Source organism: Mustela nigripes, chromosome 13, assembly GCF_022355385.1.
Source record: "Mustela nigripes isolate SB6536 chromosome 13, MUSNIG.SB6536, whole genome shotgun sequence".
Classification (NCBI taxonomy): Eukaryota; Metazoa; Chordata; class Mammalia; order Carnivora; family Mustelidae; genus Mustela; species Mustela nigripes.
This window is the reverse complement of record NC_081569.1, coordinates 36,612,844-36,635,585: the sequence shown is the minus strand read 5'-3', so window position 1 is coordinate 36,635,585 and position 22,742 is coordinate 36,612,844. Positions and strand designations below refer to the sequence as shown.

The 22,742-nt window shown below is 36.4% G+C and overlaps 1 protein-coding gene across 4 annotated transcripts in view; it reads right to left on the bottom strand.

Annotated features, from left to right (window-relative positions):
- The window catches only part of TEX9 (testis expressed 9), an 80,338-nt gene extending 59,145 nt beyond the window's left edge, over positions 1 to 21,193 (bottom strand). For all 4 annotated transcript variants that reach the window (XM_059371978.1, XM_059371980.1, XM_059371979.1 and 1 more), the window contains exons 1-7: positions 21,063 to 21,193; positions 20,868 to 20,959; positions 13,170 to 13,233; positions 11,171 to 11,250; positions 5,517 to 5,562; positions 4,468 to 4,550; positions 2,620 to 2,798 (exon numbers count right to left, since the gene is read on the bottom strand). In XM_059371978.1, the coding sequence (XP_059227961.1) occupies positions 2,620 to 2,798; positions 4,468 to 4,550; positions 5,517 to 5,562; positions 11,171 to 11,250; positions 13,170 to 13,233; positions 20,868 to 20,959; positions 21,063 to 21,131 (613 nt within the window). In that variant the 5' untranslated portion in view covers positions 21,132 to 21,193. The remainder of the gene's footprint in view (positions 1 to 2,619; positions 2,799 to 4,467; positions 4,551 to 5,516; positions 5,563 to 11,170; positions 11,251 to 13,169; positions 13,234 to 20,867; positions 20,960 to 21,062) is intronic.
- Positions 21,194 to 22,742: the final 1,549 nt, after the last annotated feature.

Genomic DNA, 22,742 nt, shown 5'->3' with positions numbered 1-22,742 from the left:
TTGGGATTACAAAATACCAGTGACCACAACACATATCCCGATTTCACAGAAGTTAAAATGTAGTCTATGTGCTTAAGAAGCAAAGAAATACCTTACTGCTGAAGCTTTCTCCCACAGTCCCTAAGATCTACCTTTGGTATTTCATTGCTACCTAAAAATCTTTATTCAGTGATATCAGCAATAAATCTTTGATATTTCCAGAACTATATAAGTAAATAAAGTGAAAAATGAACTCAAAACTCACTCCATAATTCATTTGATCATTTATCTAAAAAATATCTATTAAGTCTCTGTAATGTCCCAGGCATAGTAGGGAAAAGACAAGCTTTGCCTTCATGGATCTTATCCTGAACAAACACTCTGAATTGTCTCTGAAGAGTCATTAGGATATATCCCAACAGAGCACAAAACATCTCCATACACACTTCCCACTCCAAAGCTCTTCTTTCTAAATGGTCCCAGTGTTACCATGGAGCTAATTAATGGTGACTGGCTCTAACCTACCTAGACCTCTTTAGTCTCAAATCTCCCCTCAAGCCTCTCATGTACAGGATAGAAGGGAAATGATACATTTAAAAATGTGTAGTTTGCAGTAGCAGGTCTGCAAAGGAGGAAGGAGGAAGAATGGGAGAGCATGACTTGACCATCTCTTTCTCTCCCTCAACTAACCTCAGTGTCACAAAGGAGCTGAACGCTCTCACCTCTGCAGGCCCAGAGCATTAACTTCCCATGCCCATCTCCCTCTGACTTTAGTCCTAGAGAGCAGCATGTGCTACTAAGCTACTTTTGATCTTTTCCTCTTGCCTATATAGCTATTCAGGCAATCATATGGAGTAAGAGAAAACTCCCCCAGAAGGGGCGATACCTTGGCCAAATAGTCTGGAAAGGGAAGGCAGGGAGGCAAAGTGGCCAAGAGATGCTTCAGCAATAAAAAGGAAGTAGCAATTTAAGGTAGTTTGTACTGGTTCTATGTATCTAAAAGCAGGAATAATTCTAACAGGGCCATGGGTGACTGTGTCCTGAAGAACAGTCAAGGTGTGACCACTGTGTCCTTGAAGGCGTCTTGACAGAGACATAAAGGCAACTTCCTGCTTCACTTAACTTCTCTTCTGAAAAGTACCCCCAGAAAGCTTAGATAAGTCAGTAAATGTAATAAATTCATAAATAAGTTGCTCATTTATGACTAGCATGTAGCAAAATAATCATTACACATATAAATTGTTATGGTTTTCACAGAATCAACAGAATTTTATTTTTATTTTTTTTAAAGATTATTTATTTATTTATTTGACACAGAGAGAGAGATCACAAGTAGGCAGAGAGGCAGGCAGAGAGAGAGAGAGGAGGAAGCAGGCTCCCTGCTGAGCAGAGAGCCCGATGCGGGACTCGATCCCAGGACCCTGAGATCATGACCTGAGCCGAAGGCAGCGGCCTAACCCACTGAGCCACCCAGGCGCCCGAATCAACAGAATTTTAAAGATAATCTTATGACTATCTCATACAAACTGCTATATTTTGAAATGAGGAAATTGCTATTATAGAGAGGCTAAGTGACTTGAAGTCACAAATATAGTTCAGTACTAACCATGTTCAAATACAGGTAATTGTCTCATTCTGTTTATAAACACATGGGTAGCTCCTCACAAAATCAACAGTTCTAGAGGCATTACTGGTAACTAAATTCTGTTTTTAGATGATCTAAACTTAGTATTATTTTTCAAAGTGATATGCAGAGAATGAGTTTATAAGAAAGAAAATTACATTTACTAGAAAACTAATGTGATTATTTTAACTGATGCCACATCAACCATTCATTTATCCTTTGAACATGCAGTAAGTAAAATATAATATCAATAAATGAAAGAAATTCAAAGAAATACTGGATTTAAAAAATTATTTTAATGTGGGGCGCCTGGGTGACTCAGTTGGTTAAGCATCTCTTGACTCTGGCCATGATCTCAGAGTTGTGAGATGGAGCCCTGCGTTGGGATCTGCACTGGGCATGAAGCTTGCTTAAGATTCTCTCTCTCCTTCTCTTTTTGCCCCCCCCCAAATTATTTTAATGTTTTAATGATAAGCTATGGGGCATGTTAACCTTAGTTGCAATGTTATTAATGAAACTGATACCATATAGCCTTTTCTGTTTTTTTTTAAAGATTTATTAAGGTGGGCAGGGCCAGGGAGAGAGAAAGAGTCTCAAGCAGACTCCCCTATGAGTGTGGAGTCTAACACAGGGCTCAATCCCAGCGCCCTGAGATCATGCCCTGAGCTGAAATCAAGAGTTGGTTCTTAACCAACTGAGCCATCCAGGCACCCTCCATATAGTCTTTTTCATTTTTACTTTTTATAATGGAAAATGTCAAACATATGTAAAAGTAGAGAGATTATATCAAAGAAAAAACCACTTTCCCATCACCCATATTCAACAATTATCGACTCAAAACCAATTTTATTTCACCTATAATTCCACTCAGTCTTCCTACCATCATGTCCCACTAGAGGATTTTTTAAACAAATGCAAGTTATCACAATACATTTTTTAAATGCAAAAAAAAATTGATCCTAAATACCTTTTTCTAAGTAACTGTGATATAAGGATAAAAAGAAAAGAAAGCTTACCTATTCCAATGTCGTTACTAACACCACAAAAAATATCATCATCTATACAATCAGGCAAACCTTCTTCCTCGAGTTGCCCTTCAATTTTGCTAATTGTTTTTGCAAGAGAAAAGTCTGAGAAATCCTCTGGAATAGCAACATCATTGGCAGTCTGTACATCAGAGTATTTCAACTTTATACTATAAATAAACACACACATATATGTACACATTCATATATTATATACAATGTCAATATATAAAGGAGATAGGACTTTTTTATTCAAATAACAAAGCAGATCAGAATTATTAATTTTAAACTTATGATAAAATCTACAATTGACACCTTCAAGGATGATATTATAAAAGACTTACTTGACTTTCAATTTTTATGAATCACACAGCTAACAGAGTTAGAGAAGGCTTATGAAGCCAGTTTGTCTAGACATTGCCTCCAAACAAGTAAACGTTAAAACTCAAGAGTGCTGAACTTAGCCTCTCAGGTCAAATCCATACTGTCGCTTTTATATTACACGCTGCTCAAGAATAACTACATAAATTGACATTGCTTCTAGCCATCATTCTGCAAACACTGAATAATACTTCTTAAGAAAAAAATTAGAGTGAACAGCTATTAGCTCAATCAAAATCAACTCATTTTTTCCACCTAAAGAAACACAGCCCAACCAGAATCAAAGCCAACAAAAAAATTAGATTAGATTTTTAAAAAGATTTTATTTATTTATTTGACAGACAGAGATCACAAGTAGGCAGAAAGGCAAGCAGAGAAAGAGAGAGAGGAGGAAGCAGGCTCCCTGCTGAGCAGACAACCTGAAGCAGGGCTCGATCCCAGGACCCTGAGATCATGGCCAGAGCCAAAGGCAGAGGCTTAACCCACTGAGCCACCCAGGTGCCCCTAGATTTGATTTTCTTAACAAGGAAAGAAATATGAAATAAAAGTCACTAGTAAAGGCATTAAGGAATGAGCCAGCCCTAATCCATTAAGTTTATAGTTCTGAAAACCTTATTTTTAGCTTTTTACTTAAAGCCTAACTTACTTTTACAACATAAGCAAGGCCTTCAGAATTTTGTTCAGAAAAACAATCTTTTATTTAAAAAGTAATTTTGAAGTCTGAAAATAAGATAAGCAGTTCTGTTAGTTCTCTTTTCTTCTATTTTAGATTTATTTTCTCTTAATAATTGCTTCATTCTTTTTTCCTTCTTTTATTCAAAAAACAAAAAAGTTATTTAGCCAATTAAAAGACACAAACATTAACAAAGAGTTTTCTAGGAGTATAATGTAAATTATCATTTTGGGTAAGTTACACATTTAATAAAAAGAAGCTGGTTGGTATAATACATGGCATGTGTGACCTTCCTTTTTTAGGTCTCCTATTCTAAAGAGCATCTTGGTCCCCTTTACAACTTAAAATACTAAGAACAGTCTTGAATTATTTCTCACCAAAAACAACAGAATGTAAATTACAATGATATGATAGTCTTACTTAGAGCACACTAGATCATTCTGTATGTCAATATATGCAATAATGTACAGTGTTCTATTAAAAGCTCATAAAAGTACACTTGTCAGAGAAGGACACCTATGTTCTAGTCTAAGTTGTAAGAAAATATTTAACACTTAAAATTTTGAAATGTGGTGATTTTGCTTAAGAGAAAAACATGAAACATTTAGTAACTGTTATAAGACATTTCTGAGTAGAACATGTTTTAAATTATTCAATGCAGATAAGATAAACACAGTGTAAGGTATAAAAAGATCTGGAGAAACCAATAGAGCTTAATAATTAAAATGATGGTACTGTGAATCATCAAACTAAAAAAGGAAAATAATTTTAAAACTGTACTATACCTTGAATTTGTTTTTCTTCCTTTATTTGCAGAGCGCAGTTTGTTTGGAACCTTGTTTACTGCATCAACATTTTTGGTCTTTGGCTACATCAAAAGAATTAAATTACTGATTAATTAGATTCTAATCATTTGTCATGAAAAGCAATTTTGTAATATACAGAACTGTGAGTTTACTACACAGAAGAATTGCTATTTTCACGTTATTAATCAAATTATATTTTAAAGAATCCCAGAAATGTATAGCTGGAAAAGACCTAGATATCACTAGCACTAACAGATTCAATGATAAGGAAAATGAGCCTCCAAAATTCAAGGATATTCAGCTAGCTAGTGAACATTACACTGGATGTTCTGGCTCACAGAATTTAGTTCTCCTCACTGATCATTTCCCAGATTGACCCGCACATATACCATTCCATTGGCCTAGATCCCAGCAGGTGGGGAACTTGTAGATCCCAATTTGCCTAGCACCTGCAAGAGTGTTCTATCTATGCACTGTAAATATCTAAATGAATAAATAAACCTCTCAAATTACCACCTTTGTATAGAAATACTTTTCTTTTTTGGGTGGTGTATGTGGTAAATTTGGGCTTCAGAGAGAAAACTAAAAATGCTTAGGTTACAGATTCATTTTAATTAGAATTTTTTCCAATATATATCCAAACTGTTCAGTGAAAGTATGAGGCAAAAAAAAGCATTCAAATTTATTTTATGAGCAACATGAAGGCATCTAAGTATCAAGGCTTATACTCTATTTCTATAGTCATACTCCTCCGTTTTATTCTAAGAAAAGTCTAAAAAATAACCTAAACTCTACAGAATGTAATTATATTTATAGAAAGTTTAATTTTTTAAAAACATTTTATTTATTTATTTGAGAGCCCACAAGCAGGTGGAGCAGGAGGTAGAGAAAGAGGGAGAAGCAGGCTCCCCACTGAGCAGAGAGCCCAGCACAGGGCTTGATCCCAGGATGCTGGATCATGACCTGAGCTGAAGGCAGAGGCTTAACCAACTGAGCTACCCAGGTGCCTCAAAAGTTTGATTTCATACCTTAGTTTCTGAATGCAGATGAACTATCTCTTCAGACAACAGATCTCTACAGACCAAAAATAAACATTATACATTAATAATAGATGTTACTAAACAGAGACACAATAAAATTCAACAATAATTATATCTAAAAGGGAAAACAGATAATTGGCAAGTAGACATTTCTATGATTCTAGTTAAGCACATGTCAACTAATTTTGATAAGTGTCACAAACAAAAGTTTTTGGTTAAATAATTCACTTTTGAGAAGATATACTATGAGTATTTTTGTAGGGAAATAGAGCACAGATTTTAACAAATAAAAATCATAAGGAATGATTATTGGTAACCCACAGGGATTATTGATTTTACAAAATGATTCACTACAAGGCTTTTAGTGTGAGCTCATCCAATGTTATCCTTTGAAATGTATTTAAGTACGTGGTCACTGTCTGTTTTCCCCATTACACTGTGAACTCCATGAGGGTAGGAATCATGTCTGCCTTGTTTGCTCTATGCCTAGTACTTGGCATGGTACCTAGCATATGAGCTCTTAAACGGTCACTGGGTATTTGTTAAATGCATGAATAAATGTATCTAAAATATAACTCATTTTTTTAACATTTCACATTCCTTTTTTATTGAAGTGTAATTGACATACAATAGCCTATTAGTTTCAGGTGTAAGTCATAGTGATTCAGTATTTTTATATATTACAAAATGGTCCCCACAACAAGTCTAGTTACCATCTCTTACCACATAAAGCTGTTATAGTATTACTGACTACATTCACTGGACTGTACATTACATTGCCATGACTAACTCATTACTGGAAGTTTGGCCTCTAAAATACACTCCTTTTTGTGCAGTTTTCAAAATATGTTTTTATTTAAAACAAAGAGTGTTTATGGGGTCTTGCACTTTATGGCCCGTGGGCTGAATCCACCCACAACCATTCATTTCACATTCATTTTCTCACTGTAACAGCAAAGTTGAGTAGTTATGACAAAGACTGTAAAGCCCACAAATACAAAAATATTTATTATCTGGCTCTTTATTGGAAGAGTTTGCCTACACCTGATCAATTGTCTTGACTATCCCTATTACCTGTATTAGCATTTTTGAAAATCTACCATGTTACTATCTATTGTTGCTGTTAAAAACCAAAAAACCAAAACCAAAACAAAACCAAACAAACAAAAAAACTCCATCATATCCCCTGAGAATTCATAACCATAATAAGGACACAAAAACAAAATTACTTCCCATCATATGCCACCTACTCAACTAGTAATACATAAGTTATTTCAATATTAAACACAAACAGATACTTAGAGAGTATCATATACAACATTTTAAAGAACTAGAAATAGCTCTGGAAAGAAAAAAAGGCGGCTTTCAAAATACCTTAAAATTACAGACTTAATCATTCTCACATACGACATTAAAATGTTACCAAATCTCTGCTCAGCAGGGACCCTGCTACCCCCTCTCTGCCGGCCTCTCTGCCTACTTGTGATCTCTCTCTCTGTCAAATAAATAAATTTTTAAAAATAAAATAGAAAAATAAAGTTACCAACTTTTCTACAAATTTTAAGTGTCCTCTTTAATGGCCTTCATATCAAATTAATATTTGCCACTTCCTTACTTTTCTGCATCTTCCACCTCCCATCCCCGATACACATATGTATCAGCCAAAAGACATTTAACGGTTATCAGTCTCCCTCAGGGTTAGGAGAGTGACATTATTTTGTCAGTGTAGTTCCATGAATAATGAACTAAAACACTGTATTCTACCTATTTTTGTTACACTTCTCCAGGAAAGGTTTGTGTGTAACATAGCAAATGATTTGTGTGGTAAATCTTGCTTCCAGCAGACTGAAGGATATGTATGTTATGCTATTAGGAAACGAGATTCTGGTTTCCTGACCATATTGTTTGGCAGAGTAACCTTGAATGTTGAAGATTTATTATAATATATACTGCCTGACCACCATCATTTACACAAATGATTGTTCTAAGCTAAAATGGATTGCCTCTTTACAGAATTACCTCCATCTTCAGCAACTTCCAACTAATAGTCAAGGGGCATGTTTCACGTGGTAAAAGCCAGCTGTTCAAATAGTAGCATTTCTTTAAAAAGCCACCTGATCAAGGTAAACAGAGGTGTCATCACCACTCTGCACTTAAGGAAAATTTAGTGAAAGGAAACCAACAGATTTATTTTTATACTTGTGAAATCAGTCTCTCACTTGCTTCAATAGAATCTAGGGATTAACTGTTGTTACCATCATTTCAGTCTTTCACTTTACTTGATAAAATGTGTGCCTAATCTTTGTAATCCAAATTTTGGAATCTTAATAATTGCTAAACATCATTTGTCATAAAATATCAGAAAGCATTACATGTAATAAGGATATGTAGTTTCATGTGTATAATGATATAAAAAATTTTAAATACACTCTTTTTAGATTTATAGTTCTATAAATGTTTTTAACGATTTATTCATTTTTAGAGAGCAAAAGAGGACGTAGGTAGGGGGAGGGGCAGGGGAACAGAAACTTTCAAGCAGACTCCCCACTGAGCAAGGAGCCAGATGAGGGGCTCAATCCCATAAGCCAAGAGATCATGACTGAGCAGAAACCAAGAGGACATGCAACCGACTGAACTACCCAGGCACCTCTACAGTTCTACAGATTTTTTTTAAGGTTTTATTTATTTGTCAGAGAGAGTGAGAGAGACAAAGACAGAGGGAACACAAGCAAGGGGAGTGGCAGGCAGGGGGAGAAGCAGGCTTCCCAGTTGAGCAAGGAGTCCAATGTGGAACTTGATCCCAGGACCTGGGATCATGACCTGAGCCGAAGGCAGGCACTTAACCCACTGAGCCATCCAGGCGTCCCAAACAATTCTGTAAATTTTAACAAATTTTATGGTCATGCAGCCACCACAGCAACCAAGACAGAGAATATTTCCATCATCTCCAAAAGTTCCGTTGTGACCCTTTGTAATTTCCTCCCCTCCATCACACACAGCCACTAATCAGATTCCGTTCCTATAGTTTTACCTTTTCCAGAATGTCAAATAAATGGAATACAGGGGGGAAAAGAGAGGCAACCCAACCAGAGAATAGACTTCTAACGCTAGAGAACATACTAATGGTTATTGGAGAGGAGGAAGGCAGGGGGATGGACTAAATGGGTGATGAGTATTAAGGAGGGCACTTGTGGTGAGCACTGAATGTTGTATATGTGATGAATCACTGAATTCTACACCTGAAATTAATATTACACTGTATGCTAACTGGATCTTAAATAAAAGCTCAAAAAACAAAACAACCCTTGAAAATAATGGAATCACACAGTACACATATGTTTTAATCTGTGTTCTTTCACTTAGCTTCCATGTTGTCACTGCATCAGTAGGTCACTGCTTTTTACTGCCAAGTAGTTCCATTGCATGGATATACCATAATCTGCTTATCCTATCTGTTCACCACTTGATAGCTGAGCTATTGCCAGTTTTTGGCAATTATGCATAAAAGTGCTATAAACATTCGCATACAGGTTTTCACTTGGACATGTGTCTTCACTTCCCTTGGGTAAATACCTAAAAGGGAACTGCTGGATCATATGCAGTACTTTTAAGTAAATAATGTCCCAATATTTCAAGTATGAGCTAAATATACTGCTGCTTAAGTAACACATTCCTTTTTTGTTTGTAAGCCCCGTAAGGTGTTAAACGTTCTATCCTGTTACAGCCTGCTTCTTCATCTTAGAAGACTGGGAGGACCTACAGCTGTTTTGAGATTTAAACAGTCACAGTTTCAGTCTATCATTCAAAGTTTATTAGTGGGCACAACTCCCCCCAAAATTAGTAGATTTCACATCTGATTCTGGTCAGTTCCATGTGCCATTACTCTAGCCACAGTTCCTTCCAAGACTATATTTCTTTATACTGAACATCTCACCCACTTTAATAATGGCTTACTTTGAGATTGTGAGGCTTCTATGGGGAGACTATACCTTTAGGCAGAGCTTTGCCCGGAGCCATTTTATCAAATTGGAAGTTTCACTAGGTGCCATTCAAAATGATCCTTGCCCTGAAGAACCTTAATCCATTATAAAGTTTTATTAATAGCATGAAGACCACATCTTTAGTCTCATCTTTGCTTCAAGGCTGAGCTTTAATAGACTTTTGTTCCTCAAAGACTTTCTCAATTTTATCTCGTAATTTTTTTGGTCGAAAAGCAGATAATCCTACAAAGCAACGGTAATCAAGACCATGTGGTACTGGCATAAGAACAGATATATAGATTAATGGAATAGAATTGGGAGTCCACAAATAAAACCACATGCCTCTGGCCAGCTAACTTCTGAAAGACTGGCAAGAGCATTCTGTGGGGAAAGAATACAACTAATAATAACAGCACATCCTACTCATATTCTGTTTTCCAACCTCTTTCTCTGAGAGCACAAGTTCATTTGACATCTGTCCTGCCTTTACCAAAGGTGGCAGTTTTACTAAACCCATTGTCATGACATTAATAGTGCTTCTCTACCTTTCCTGCCTCCAGGATCAGTTTCCTTGCTGGCTACAACCTAACTACAAAGCAAAAGCCACACTTTCCAAGTTTTTGTCATATGGCACCTGATTCTCAATACCAGTTGCTCTATTATTAGGATAAGTAGGAAATCAACCCCCAAATTTTGGTGGCAGTAAAGAGGGATAGAGAGCCCTTTTTTCCCCATAAGTTCCACATGGTCACCCAGAGACTAGGCTGGGAGGTTTCATCAACTACATTTTCACTGATCATGGCTGAGAAAGAGTCAGCTGGAGGTTCAAAATACAACTCCTATCTGCTGGCTTGGAAGAGAATAATCTGACTTTAGCTCATAGTAAGAGACTTAGAATGTAGACTAAACACCATTGCCTATGCTGTAGGATTTTATAGTAATATTCACACAGATCCTTTGTTTTCCTAAATACATCTTGATACCCTATTTTTTGGGAAGGTTTTATTAATTTATCAGAGAGACAGCCCAAGGAGGGGGCAGTGGCAGGCAGAGGGAGAAGCAGGCTCCCTGTCGAGCAAGTAGCCCAATGTGGGACTCAATTCCAAGACCCAAGGATCATGACCTGGGCCGAAGGCAGACACTTAACTGATTGAGCCACCCAGGCATCTTGACTCCTTTTTTTTGACATACCTGAAGTTCACATGAAATTCAAGGAAAAAAAGATCTATTTTATTTTTACTAACATTTTAATCTAATTTTCATATGAAATTTTAAAAGAAAGGTAGTATACTATTTAAGAACAGGTTCAGAAATCTTTACCAACTATGGTTTGCATCTCGGTGAAATCACATATAATCTATATATCCTTGGGCAAGCTACTGAGCTTTGCTAAGCTCCAATTACCTCATTTGTAAGATGAAGACAATAATATTTGTATCAAAATAATACTTCGAGGACTAAATGACATAAAGTAGGTAAAGGGTTTACATCATGTCTGGTTCATATAAGCCTTGATTCTATTAGTATATTATATATTACATTATTTTTCATTAGTATATTATATATTACATAGATTTCTAATACATGCAAAAAAGACTTTACATGACAAAAGATCCACATACATCATCCAAAAATGGTGTTTTGAGAATTTAAGTTACTTACCTTAAACTGCAATTCTCTTCCTTTTCATAGGATTTAATTTGTGTTGAAACCGGCCTTGATTGTACTTCTTGGTGATCTCTCTAGTTAAATGAATAAAGATAAATAATATAGAGAGAAACCACAAAACCAGGATATTGTCAAGTCCCTTTCTGATCATTAATCATTTCAGAGTTGTCCACAGCTTCCATGAAATCAAGGCGTAGAACTCAAATGCTATGTATGGTATGAGTATAAGGTCTGTAACAATGTAGTTTCACCTTTCATTCATTCTGGATTCAGAAAGTCAATTCTAAGGGAAAAATGTATCAATGCCTTTATCTGATCTTATCAACCTCCTGCTTGCCCACTACATCAGTCTTCCAATTTGTGTTAACACACAAAGGAAATTAGACTCACAAGAAATTAGAGCATAAGTTCATTTAATGGGTGGAAAAACTTGTCTTAAATTGGGCAAAGCTCAATTTTTTTTTTTTTTAAAGAGAGAGAGAATGCACTTGGGTGGGGGCAGAGGGGGAGGAGCAGAGGGAGAGAGAGAATCTTAAGGACGCTCCACACCCAGTGCAGAGGCCAACGCAGGGCTCGATCTCACAACCCTGACATTATGACCTGAGTAGAAATCAAGAGTCAGGTGCTTAACTGACTGAGCCACCCATGCCCCAGAGAGCATCAATGTGAAGACCATGAAGCACTAAAGCACCAAGAGCACTAAGAGTGAAAGCTTTTGGCAATGATACTGAAGTGAACTAAAGTGAAAATGAGTGAACAAAAATTCAATGCAGCAAAGTTATATCCATTAGCTTCCGTGGGGCAGGAATGTCCTCTCCCTTTACCCCACACTTCCCAGGCTTCTACCCTACTCTTTTAGGAAGTGGAAAGGGAATCATCCTTATTAGAGGATTCTCGGAGCAGAATGTATAATGAGTCCTTCATTCTCCTCTAACACTGGGTTTGTTAATTATTTTCCTGCTCTTTGACACTGGCAAAAACTAAAAGATATAATAAAAATTTATTATTTATTCTATTTTTATTTTTTATTTTTATTAACATATATTGTATTATTTGCCCCAGGGATACAGGTCTGTGAATCATTAGGCTTACACATTTCACAGGACTCATCATAGCACAGATCCTTCCCAATGTAAAAATTTATTTTTAATAAAATATTTGATTATAAATGAAACTAGCAAATCTGTAACCATTATCTATATTACCTGAAATATTCTTATTACAAAACTAACAAATAATGATGGATCTGTAAAAGGCATTAAAACAAATTTTTGCCTATTTTTCACTACCACCTCCAAGGAGGATGGGTGGAGAATTTAAAAGAAAAAAATATAATTTTTTAGGGTAAAAAAGTAAAAATTGAAAAAAGTTTGAAAACAGCTACTTTCTTTGTCTAAGGAATACTACTATAGCCTATCAATAAATAATGGGAATGCTAATTCTTAAATTGCTGCTTAAAGTTGGAACAACCAATCTGGCAGCCAGAATGGGGCAAAATATACTGACTTTGTCTAGTGATATAACTTCACTACATTTTTTTCTAACTATAAATCTGACTAGTCTAGCCCTAAAAATTTGAATTAAATCCAACTGCAGAATTTAAGAAACAAATTATCATGAGTATTAGTGATAATTGTTATCCTTTATTCAACTTTTGTCCTGAGCCCATTTTATGTCTAACCTTACTGAATTACCAGCATTTATTCTATACATCTACTCTCAAATATTAATTTTAAAGTAGTGGGAAAGATTATTAAATATCAATGTTCTTACTAATTAGATGGTTGGGACATCTAAATGGAAAACACTTTTTCAGTGGCTTTTAGGAAATGTGTGCATATCAGAAACACAAGTGCATATATGCATCTATTCATATATTCATATTCAATCTGTGATAATTCATTGACCTAAAAATGTATGCTTTGGGCACTTTAGAAAGTTAAAAAAAAACTAGCACTAGTAGGAAATAAATAATAATCGCGCATTCACTTACTATTACTTCCTCAGCTTGTCGAACCAGATCAGCTGTTTTTGCCTCTAATTCTGCATTCAAGCGCCTAAAAGCAAAAAATAATTTAGTATTTGAGATATACTGAAGATTCTAACAAAAATAAAAGTAATTAAATTTCAATAACTACACTTTAACTAATCGAGAAATGCCAAAACATTCACATGACCTTTTTACTCTAAAATTACCATTACTATTAGAACACTTACCTCCAACTCATGATCTTTTGTGGTAGAAATTCAAACACTAACTATTGGTCTCTGGCCCTCACTTCAAGTGTAATGATTTATTTGGGTAGAATAAATTGGGTAGGTTGAATTCAGTTCCACTATTCATCTTCATGGGATTAACTCCAAATGGGGGCAGGAATGAGGCAGGATGGGGGAGAGGCCTATTTTGGTGTGGGGGTGTTGCTGCAACTGGGGAGGTAAATCTGGGGTTTAGTGAGCAGGGCTAATGTGGCCCACATCTCAGTTACTTCAGTATCAGCTTCAGAAACAAAGGTGCTTGTTTGAACCACCACCTGCCACTCCTTTTCCTCCCCTCTATCTATTTGGAAGCTGGCAAAGAACAGGAGTACTATATGGCCCAACTTGAATGGAAGAATGGCAGTATCACTAAAGGAAATGGTTTTTAAAGATAAAATTGCTCATAATCCTATCACCATCATCTAAATGTTCCTATTTTTCATATCCCTTCTAATTTTCACCTATACTATGTTTTCCCATACTAATATAGAAGGAATTGTTTAGCTCTGCATAATCTATAATCCATGCATTAAACAGCTAAACAATATTGTAATGAGTTGCACTTAATATAATGTACTCAACTGTTCCTACTGTCAAAGTCCTTTTTTCACTTTTAAAGGTTAACATGATAGTAAACATCTTCAACAGCATAAAACTTTTGAGTTTTACTCATAGCTCACATTTCTAGACCATCTAGGCTCTTTTGAAATTATATGAAAGGAACACGTAGAGCAATTTTTAAAACATCTTGTTTTACTTAAATAGGTGAGTCAGAAATAACAAAAATCACTGACAATCCCCACTCCCAGGGGGAAAAAAAAGTAACACTATATCCCTTCTTAAAACAGCCTAATGTTCTAAGAAATATTTTACATCTTAGGATGAGTTAATCAAAAGAAAAATATTTAATAAAGACTTGAAGTTGCAGTTAATATGCCATTACTTTATTTTTCGTATTCCCTTAACAAGAATCACAAGAACTTAAATAGAAGCTTCTGGTCAATACAGTATTCTGAGGTGACACAGAACACTATTCTGCTTCAAACCAATGGACGTGTTGGATAAAATGTAATGTAGGAAATACTGCTAATCTCCAGCTCAGGCAAGGGAAATACCCTGGCACTAAAAATAAAGCAGCAACTCAAAGTGAGAGCAGTAAACAGGAACAGAAGCCAAAAGTATCTAACAGCTAAAAACTGATGCATGTGTGGGAGTCATGAAAGGCTACACCTGTGAAACACAGACTACAAAAACACCCCTAACCTTAGGTAAACGGAAATGAAACTGGAGCCTTGGGTGGAAAAGACTCTTGTGAGCAAACACAGCAAATTCATTTACTCAGATGGTATAGAGACCCTATGCCAAATTTTAGTACAGAAAGCCACACCAAAACCACACCACACCAAAACTCTGATAAGCCCGGAAAAGTAAATGTGAAATCAACCTACAAGGACACTTACCTAGAATATATGGAACTCTCTCAGAAAGCAAAGCCTGCTAAAAATGACTTCACAAAGACAACAAATTGCATAAAGAAAGCAATCACGGAGGCAGAGAATTAGTAAACACAACAAAATTTAGACCACAGTAACAGGATCATCTAAATCTAAAATCTATTTTTAAAAGATTTTTAAATCAGCATTTTTCATTTGCCCACTCCCTCAAAAGCAGGAATAGAAACCATTAGGCAAGAAGAAGTATTTATTACAAAAGAACACTGAATTTAGAAAAGAACCAAACAGAATTACATAAATGAAAAACATAATCATTGCACTTAAAAACTCAAACTCAATGGATACACTGAACAATACCATGAACTGGAAAGGAAATGAGTGAGAAGACAGGAGAAAATTCACCTAAAGGAGATAGAGAAACAAAAAGATAAAAAAATAAAAGAGGTTAACATGCATTGAAGAGAGACTATAGGACAAAGACAGATGTCTAATTACCTAATAGAAGTTGCAGAAGGAAATTCCATAGAAGAAGGGAATGTCAATAATGAATACTGAGAGTTTTCTTAAATTGAGGAAAGATATGAATCTCAAGTAGAATTAAGAAAACAGGGCGCCTGGCTGGCCCAGTTGGTAGAGCATGTGACTCTTGATTTTGGGATTGTAGGTATGAGCCCCGCACTGCACGTAGAGATTACTTAGAAATTACATCTTTAAAAAAAGAGAGAGAGAAAGAAAGAAAACAAGCCCACACCTGTATACATCATAGTGAAATTGCAGAGCTTCAATGACAAAAATAATCTTCAAGTTACCGAAGGAATTATTATAAAAGAACCAAGAAAAATAGTCTACTGGCATTATGTTCTAAAAACCTAAGATGGTTTTTCAACATCTCTAGATTCCAATGGACAAATAAGTGTTATCTTTAATGGACTGGGGAGGAAGAAAACAGACCATTTAAAATCCTATGTGCAGCAGGGTACCTGGGTGGCTCAGTGGGATAAAATCCTATGTGCAGCAAAACTCATTGAAAAATAAATGTCATGTAACAAAATTTTCAGAAAAGAGCAGACTCAAAAGTAATGAAGGGTCTATACTTCGGGAAGGAAGAAGCTGAACCTGCAAAAAAAATCATGATGAGGAAAAAAACCTGAAAATATGATAAATCCAAATTAGTACATAATATAAAAATGTTAATGATAACCTGGATAAACAGGAAGTAAATCATTACCTAACCTAACAGATGGGAAAACCAAGTTCAAGTATTTTAAGAGCCTTCCAAACCAGAAAAAGAAAAATAAAAATATAGCAAAAATTCCATCAATCCAACAGAAAACAGAAAAAATAAAGAAAAGCGGTAGTAAAAAGAAAACACAAAAAATAAGATTGCTCAAATAACTTCAAATTAATAACCCAATAATATAAATAAACTCACCTATCAGAAGGCAGAAATGATTAGACAGGACATAAAAAGGATGCTGTTAAAGCTAAATGACATAAGAAGCTTGTAAATAAAGGAATAAAAAAAATGGCTGTGAATAGTAAGGAAAATAAGAATTCATCTAAAAGATTTAAGTAAATCAAGCAATATAGCATCCAAGCAAAAATGGACACAATTATAAGGAGAATTTTTTAAACTACAGTTATAGTTTATTTTAATTCACCTCTAATAGGAATCAGCAGAGCTAGCAGGGAAAAAGGTGAGGATACTGATGTTATGGACAGCCAAATTAATTGGCTTGAGCTAAGAGATTCATCAAATAGTAAATATCCTTCCTATGAAGAATACGTGAACATTTACAAAAGTTGACTATGTACTGCTCACAAGTTTCAATATATTTTTAAAAATCAGTAGTAAATAATTCTCTGATCATAGTGCAATTAAAAATAAATTTAGAATAACAAAAATAAAACAAGCAAATACCCAATATGCTTGGGAACTAACAAAACTCCTAAATAACCACAACGAAAATCATAAATTATTTAAAACTAAATAACCACAAAAGAAATACATATCAAAACAGCTCCTGAAATACAAATAAGCTGTAGTTGGAGAGAAATTTACAGAAATTAAATGTATTTATTAAAAAATAAGAAAAAACTGGGCGCCTGGGTGGCTCAGTGGGTTAGGCCGCTGCCTTCGGCTCAGGTCATGATCTCAGGGTCCTGGGATCGAGGCCCGCATCGGGCTCTCTGCTCAGCAGGGAGCCTACTTCCTCCTCTCTCTCTGCCTGCCTCTCTGCCTGCTTGTGATTTCTCTCTGTCAAATAAATAAATAAAATCTTAAAAAAAAAAAATAAGAAAAAACTAAAAAACAAAATAAAAGTAAACTAAATATAAATTAGAACTAAACTAAAAAGTAAAAAAAAAATCCACCATAATTAGAAGAGCTAAAGTCCAATGAAGTTTTAAAAAACTACATAGATTAGCAACAAAATCAAAAGCTAGTTCTCTGAAAAGACCAATAAAATAAACCTTCCAGCAAGATGGATAAAAAGACAAAAGTAAATAATACTGGAAAGCTTCAAAAAGATGTGTATAAGGTTACAGACAAGACTTAAAACTTATAAGGTATACACACACACACACACACACACACACACACACACAGGAATATTATTCAGTCATAAAAAAAGAATGAAATCTTGCCCTTTGCAAGATCTGGATGGAGCTAGACAGTATTGTGCTAAGTGAAATTAAGTCAGTTAGAGAAAGACAAATATCACATGATTTCTCTCATATGTGGAATTTAAGAAACAAAACAAATAAGCAAACAGGAGAAAAAGAGAGAAAGAGAAACCAAGAAACAGATTCTTAACCAGAGGGGAGGGCGTGGGAGGATGGGTGAAACAGGTGATGGGGATGAAGAAGTACAATTGTTGTGATGAGCACCAGGTGATATATGGAATTGATGAATCACTATATTGTGAACCTGAAATGAATATAACACTGTATGCTAACTATACTGGAATTTCAAAAAGCATTAACTATTATTAAAATGAAAAAAATTAGCATATTAGAGCATATTTATGCTATTACCTTTTAAAACCTACATGAAGTGGACATTTTTCTAGAAAACTATCAAATAACCAAAATTTATTCTGGAAGCACTAGTACATTTAAACAAATGAATAATCTTTAATGAAACTGAATTGATAGGCAAAAAAATTCTATCAAAAAAATACATCATACTCAATTTCACAATTTTAACCAAAATGTAGATGATCCCTGGTTACAAAACGCTTCCAAGAACAGAAAAAATAAAAAAGGAAAACTATTCGGTTATTTCATGCGGCTAGGAGAATAATCAGAAGGAAAAGAACAAGATAGAAGTATAAGGCCAATCTCACTTTTGTTCAAAGATGCGAAAAACCTATATAAAGTTATAGCAATCAAATCCAGCAGTCTTTAAAGGAAAATTAAAAATCTGCTTGGTAGTTCAATATATTAAAACATTAAATGTGTGTGTGTGTGGGGGGGGGGGGGGGACAGGGCATTTAATCACCTAAATTAATTTGGGAAAAAAGTTTTGATGAGATTTAACATTCATTCAAAATAGGAATTAAAGGAAATAATGTCCTTGTAAATTGTAAATGTAATTGTAAATGTAATTGGCATTTATGGGCATGGGCTATAGGGAGGGGTGGGGCTTGCCCTATCAGCTATCAGGACATTTAAAACAGATGTCACATAGTCTTATTGTTTAGCTTTCAGGTTTTAGAACATAGGCATGAAACATGGAAAACCTACTGACTTGAGCCATCAGCCTATTCTGTAATCTATCCTTTCAGTGATTATTTCCTCCAAATATTCGACAAGAGCTGATTATAGAAGATTTTGGATTGGGATTCCCAAGAAGTGCTGTGTTCTGCTGAATGAAGACATCCCATATATGCTTACTACCAAGAACATATGGCTTAATACTCTCTTATTAACTCATTTCTGCCTACAAGAATGGCCAGACATTTTACTCTTCTGCATGGCACAGAAGTAGTCTACAGTTTCAGGCTGAGCCTGGGAGCTCCTCTGTTCATATATGCCTCAGATCTGCACACCCCAGTAAAGATAAAAGAACAAGTAACAACTGGCCACCTTTACCACAAAATGATTTCTGCTGAAATAGAATAGATTCTGTAGATGTCTTTAAGATGATTTTAAGCAGGACCATAACAACACACCAGAGCCAGGTGCAAAATATACCCTTAAGTAAGTAAATTGATTTAACCTAACCAGTGCAGGCATTTGGTGCTATCTGGTATATGGTAAAGAAAATAACCATTTGTGGTTGGGCAAGCTAATTCAGACCTGAGCAAGGACAAGAGATCAGTTGCTTAGATACACTTTTGAGCTCATTTTATTAAAAAGACTCATTTAATTAAGTAGAGGAGAATGATTATCTTCCTATTTGCGATGGCAAATTAACAATTGCCTAGTTTATCAAAAGACAGTACAGTTCCATTTTAACTTTAAATATGCTTTAGTTTTATAAAATAAGATAAAAGCAGAGAGGGAAGCAAAGCATAAGAGATTCTTAAATATAGAGAACAAACAGGTTTGCTGGAGGGACGGGCTAGGTGGGGGGATGGGCACTAAGGAGGGCACTTGTTGAGATGAGCATTGGGTGTTACGTGTAAGTGATGAATCACTAAATTCTATTCCTGAAAGCAATACTACACTGTATGTTAACGAACTTGAATTTAAAAAAGAGTAAACTGGTCACCTGTTTAGTGCCCAGTTTAGTGGTTCAGTGGGTTAAAGCCTCTGCTCAGGTCATGAGCCGGGAGTCCTCAGCTTGAGCCCCGCATCTGGCTCTCTGCTCCGCAGGGAGCCTGCTTCCTCCTCTCTCTATGCCTGCCTACCTGTGTCTAACAAATAAATAAATAAAATCTTTTAAAATAATTTAAAAAATAAAAATAAAAAAGAGTAAATTGGTCAGAAAATAAAAATAAATATGCTTTAAGTATAGATCATGTGGTAACTTTATGTTAAACAATATGAAGTAGTGCTACAATGTTTCTCAAATTTTAATTTAAATTAGGTAAATTATAAAGAAAATGAGTTGTTAAAATAAGGGTATTTTATAAGGGTATATGCAATGACAATAGACTTGGCCTCTGACTTGAAGAATTTACAGACCAGTGGAGGAAACAGACAAAAAGTACACTAACAAATTAATGTGTAACCATTATGCTAACTGCAAAGAATATGAAGTCAGTAAAAAAAGAGTAACTAGGAAGCTTAACATAATTCAGGAAGACCACGCTTAGCATTACAGGTGGAAGGCTGGAGTATGACTGCCCTCAAGGGAAAAGCCTGAGAAACTCAGAAGGCCTCTGAGGCAAAAAAAGAGAGGGCACCAGATCAAACAAGACACAGGAGTCAGATCTAACCGACTTACTAAAGTGCAGCAGGGAACCACTGCAAAGTTTCAGGCAAAAAACTGACTTGATCAAATTAAATGATTACTCTGGTTTCTGTGCGAAAACTGTGGGATGAAGAGGGAAATAGTCCAAGAACGAAAGCACGTGTTGTCAGAATAGGTGTAATTACACTGAGAGACGAGAAGGAAAGGACAGCCTCCTACCACCACCAATGTGGAGAGAACGGGAATGCCAACCGCACGGAGGAGGAGTACGCTTTCAGTTTAGAAACCAAGCCTAGGAGAAAGTCACAAAATTAAACTTCCAAGAGCTCCCAATTAAATGGGTTTTCTTGAACTGGAAACTATTTGGCAATTCCTGCTAGCCAAATCACCTCTAGCAGTATCATTTTGCTGATGAACACGTTTACTTGGGCTAAATTTTCACCCCTTTCAAACACCTAGGAAGTGAGCTAAGAAGAGATGAAGACAAGCGAACAGGATGTTGAAAGGAGAACGAACAGTGAGGGATCCCAAATACCCAGTCAGTCACCACGAAAGTACTTGTAAGCAACCTCATTTGGGTAAAAGAAAGAAGGAAAAACTGAACGGCCTAATTTCTTACTTATATTCTTCCTCCCTGGCTAGGAGGTCCCGTCCAGACGCTGCAGGTTGCTGAACGCGCGGCGGGAGCGGAGCGCCTGAAACGCTCCGTCTCTGTAAAAGAGAAAGAGACTTTCAGACCCGAATTTAAATGAGGTCCCGCGTTCTCTGGCCGGCTAAGAAGCTGGTCGCTACCCCGGAGTCTGTTTGAACTGACCCGAGGACCAACACTTCGCCCCGCCATCTTTCGGGACCACGGACGCTGTAACCGAGGCAACGAGCGCATCTTCCCGCGAGATTTATCACATCCCGGACAGCACAGCGCCTTGAGCGCAGACTCCAAACTCTCCTGGGCTCTCGGCGGAGAGCCGCTCGAGGATGGGGTGGGGCCTGGGGGCAGGGGAGTGGGCGGACCGCGGGACTGTGGGCGGAAAGGGCGACCGCACCTGTGCACTGCCCCAGTAACCAGAGAAGCCTCCCCGGTGCTTCCGCTTGGAAATTCTTAAAGCTGGGGTTGGAAAGGTTTCAACCAAGGCAGGCAGATTCGTTTCTAAAACTCTGTAAGAAGCTAGCTAGTAAAGCCTCTACTCTTGTGCTTTTCCAAATATATTGACCACTTCGACCTCCATCTGTTGTTGCTGTTGTTGTTTAAACGAACTCTTCGTTGGAATTCTAAGTTTTAATTTCTCACATTTATTTATAGCATGATTAAGGGCTCGGTCTCTCAAATCAGTCATCCTAAGTTCAGGTTGTAGGACCTAACAAGGTCCTGGCTCTGCCACTTACTAGTTGTTTAGTCTTGGGAAAATCACTCTGTATCTTGGCTACTTCACCTACAGTATGGGGGTAAGAATAGTGGCCATCTCATAGAGTTACTAGGAGAAGTGAATTCATGATTAGGATTGTGGCTGAAACACAGTAAGTGGTTAAATTTCCCAGCTCTTTTGGGATAAAATTGAGAGCTCAGAAGTAAACCTTCACATTTAGGGTGGTAGCCTTAAAAGATAAGACTGTTTTATTTTAGGAAAAATGGGTTTATTTGGGAATAGCAGAGAACTGCAATCTGGAACGAGTAAACTGAAGCAGAACTATAGGCCAAGTCCACGGAACAAAAGCGAGAACTGCTCTCATACAGGAAAGGGGGATGTTGAGAAAGCTATTACAAACAACAGTCCATTGACATAAACTGGGAGTTTGCAGTATAATGGCTTTCCATTGGCTGAGCAGTGACAGCCTCTTATTGGCTGGGCTGTTGCCAAAGTATGAGGAACACCCTTACTCCTACTGGGATAGTAAAGAATATCCACGTGCAAGTAGGCCTCTTCCTGTTGGAATTTGAGAGCTCCCCCTACTGGTCTCCTGACTCCATTCTAAACAAAGTTTCCTTTTATTAATTTTCACAAAAGTTAACATTTGGCAAGGGTGCCAAGACCATTCAGTGGGAGAAAGAATAATGTCAACCAATGGCACTGGGATGAGTGGATATGCACATGAGAAAGAATGAAATTAGACCCCTACCTCACAATGGGTATAACAACTGGCACAAATTGGATCAAAGACCTAATCTTAGATAATACTATAAAACTCTTCAAAGAAACCATGGGTGAAAATCTTCATCTCCTTGAATTAAGAAATGCTCTCTTGGGCGCCTGGGTGGCTCAGTGGGTTGGGCCACAGCCTTCGGCTCGGGTCATGATCTCGGGGTCCTGGGATCGAGTCCCGCATCGGGCTCTCTGCATCTCTCTCTCTGCCTGCCTCTCCGTCTACTTGTGATTTCTCTCTGTCAAATAAATAAATAAAATCTTAAAAAAAAAAAAAAAAAAGAAATGCTCTCTTAGCTATAACACCAAAACCAAGCCACAAAAGAAAAATCAATAAACATAATCAAATCAAATAC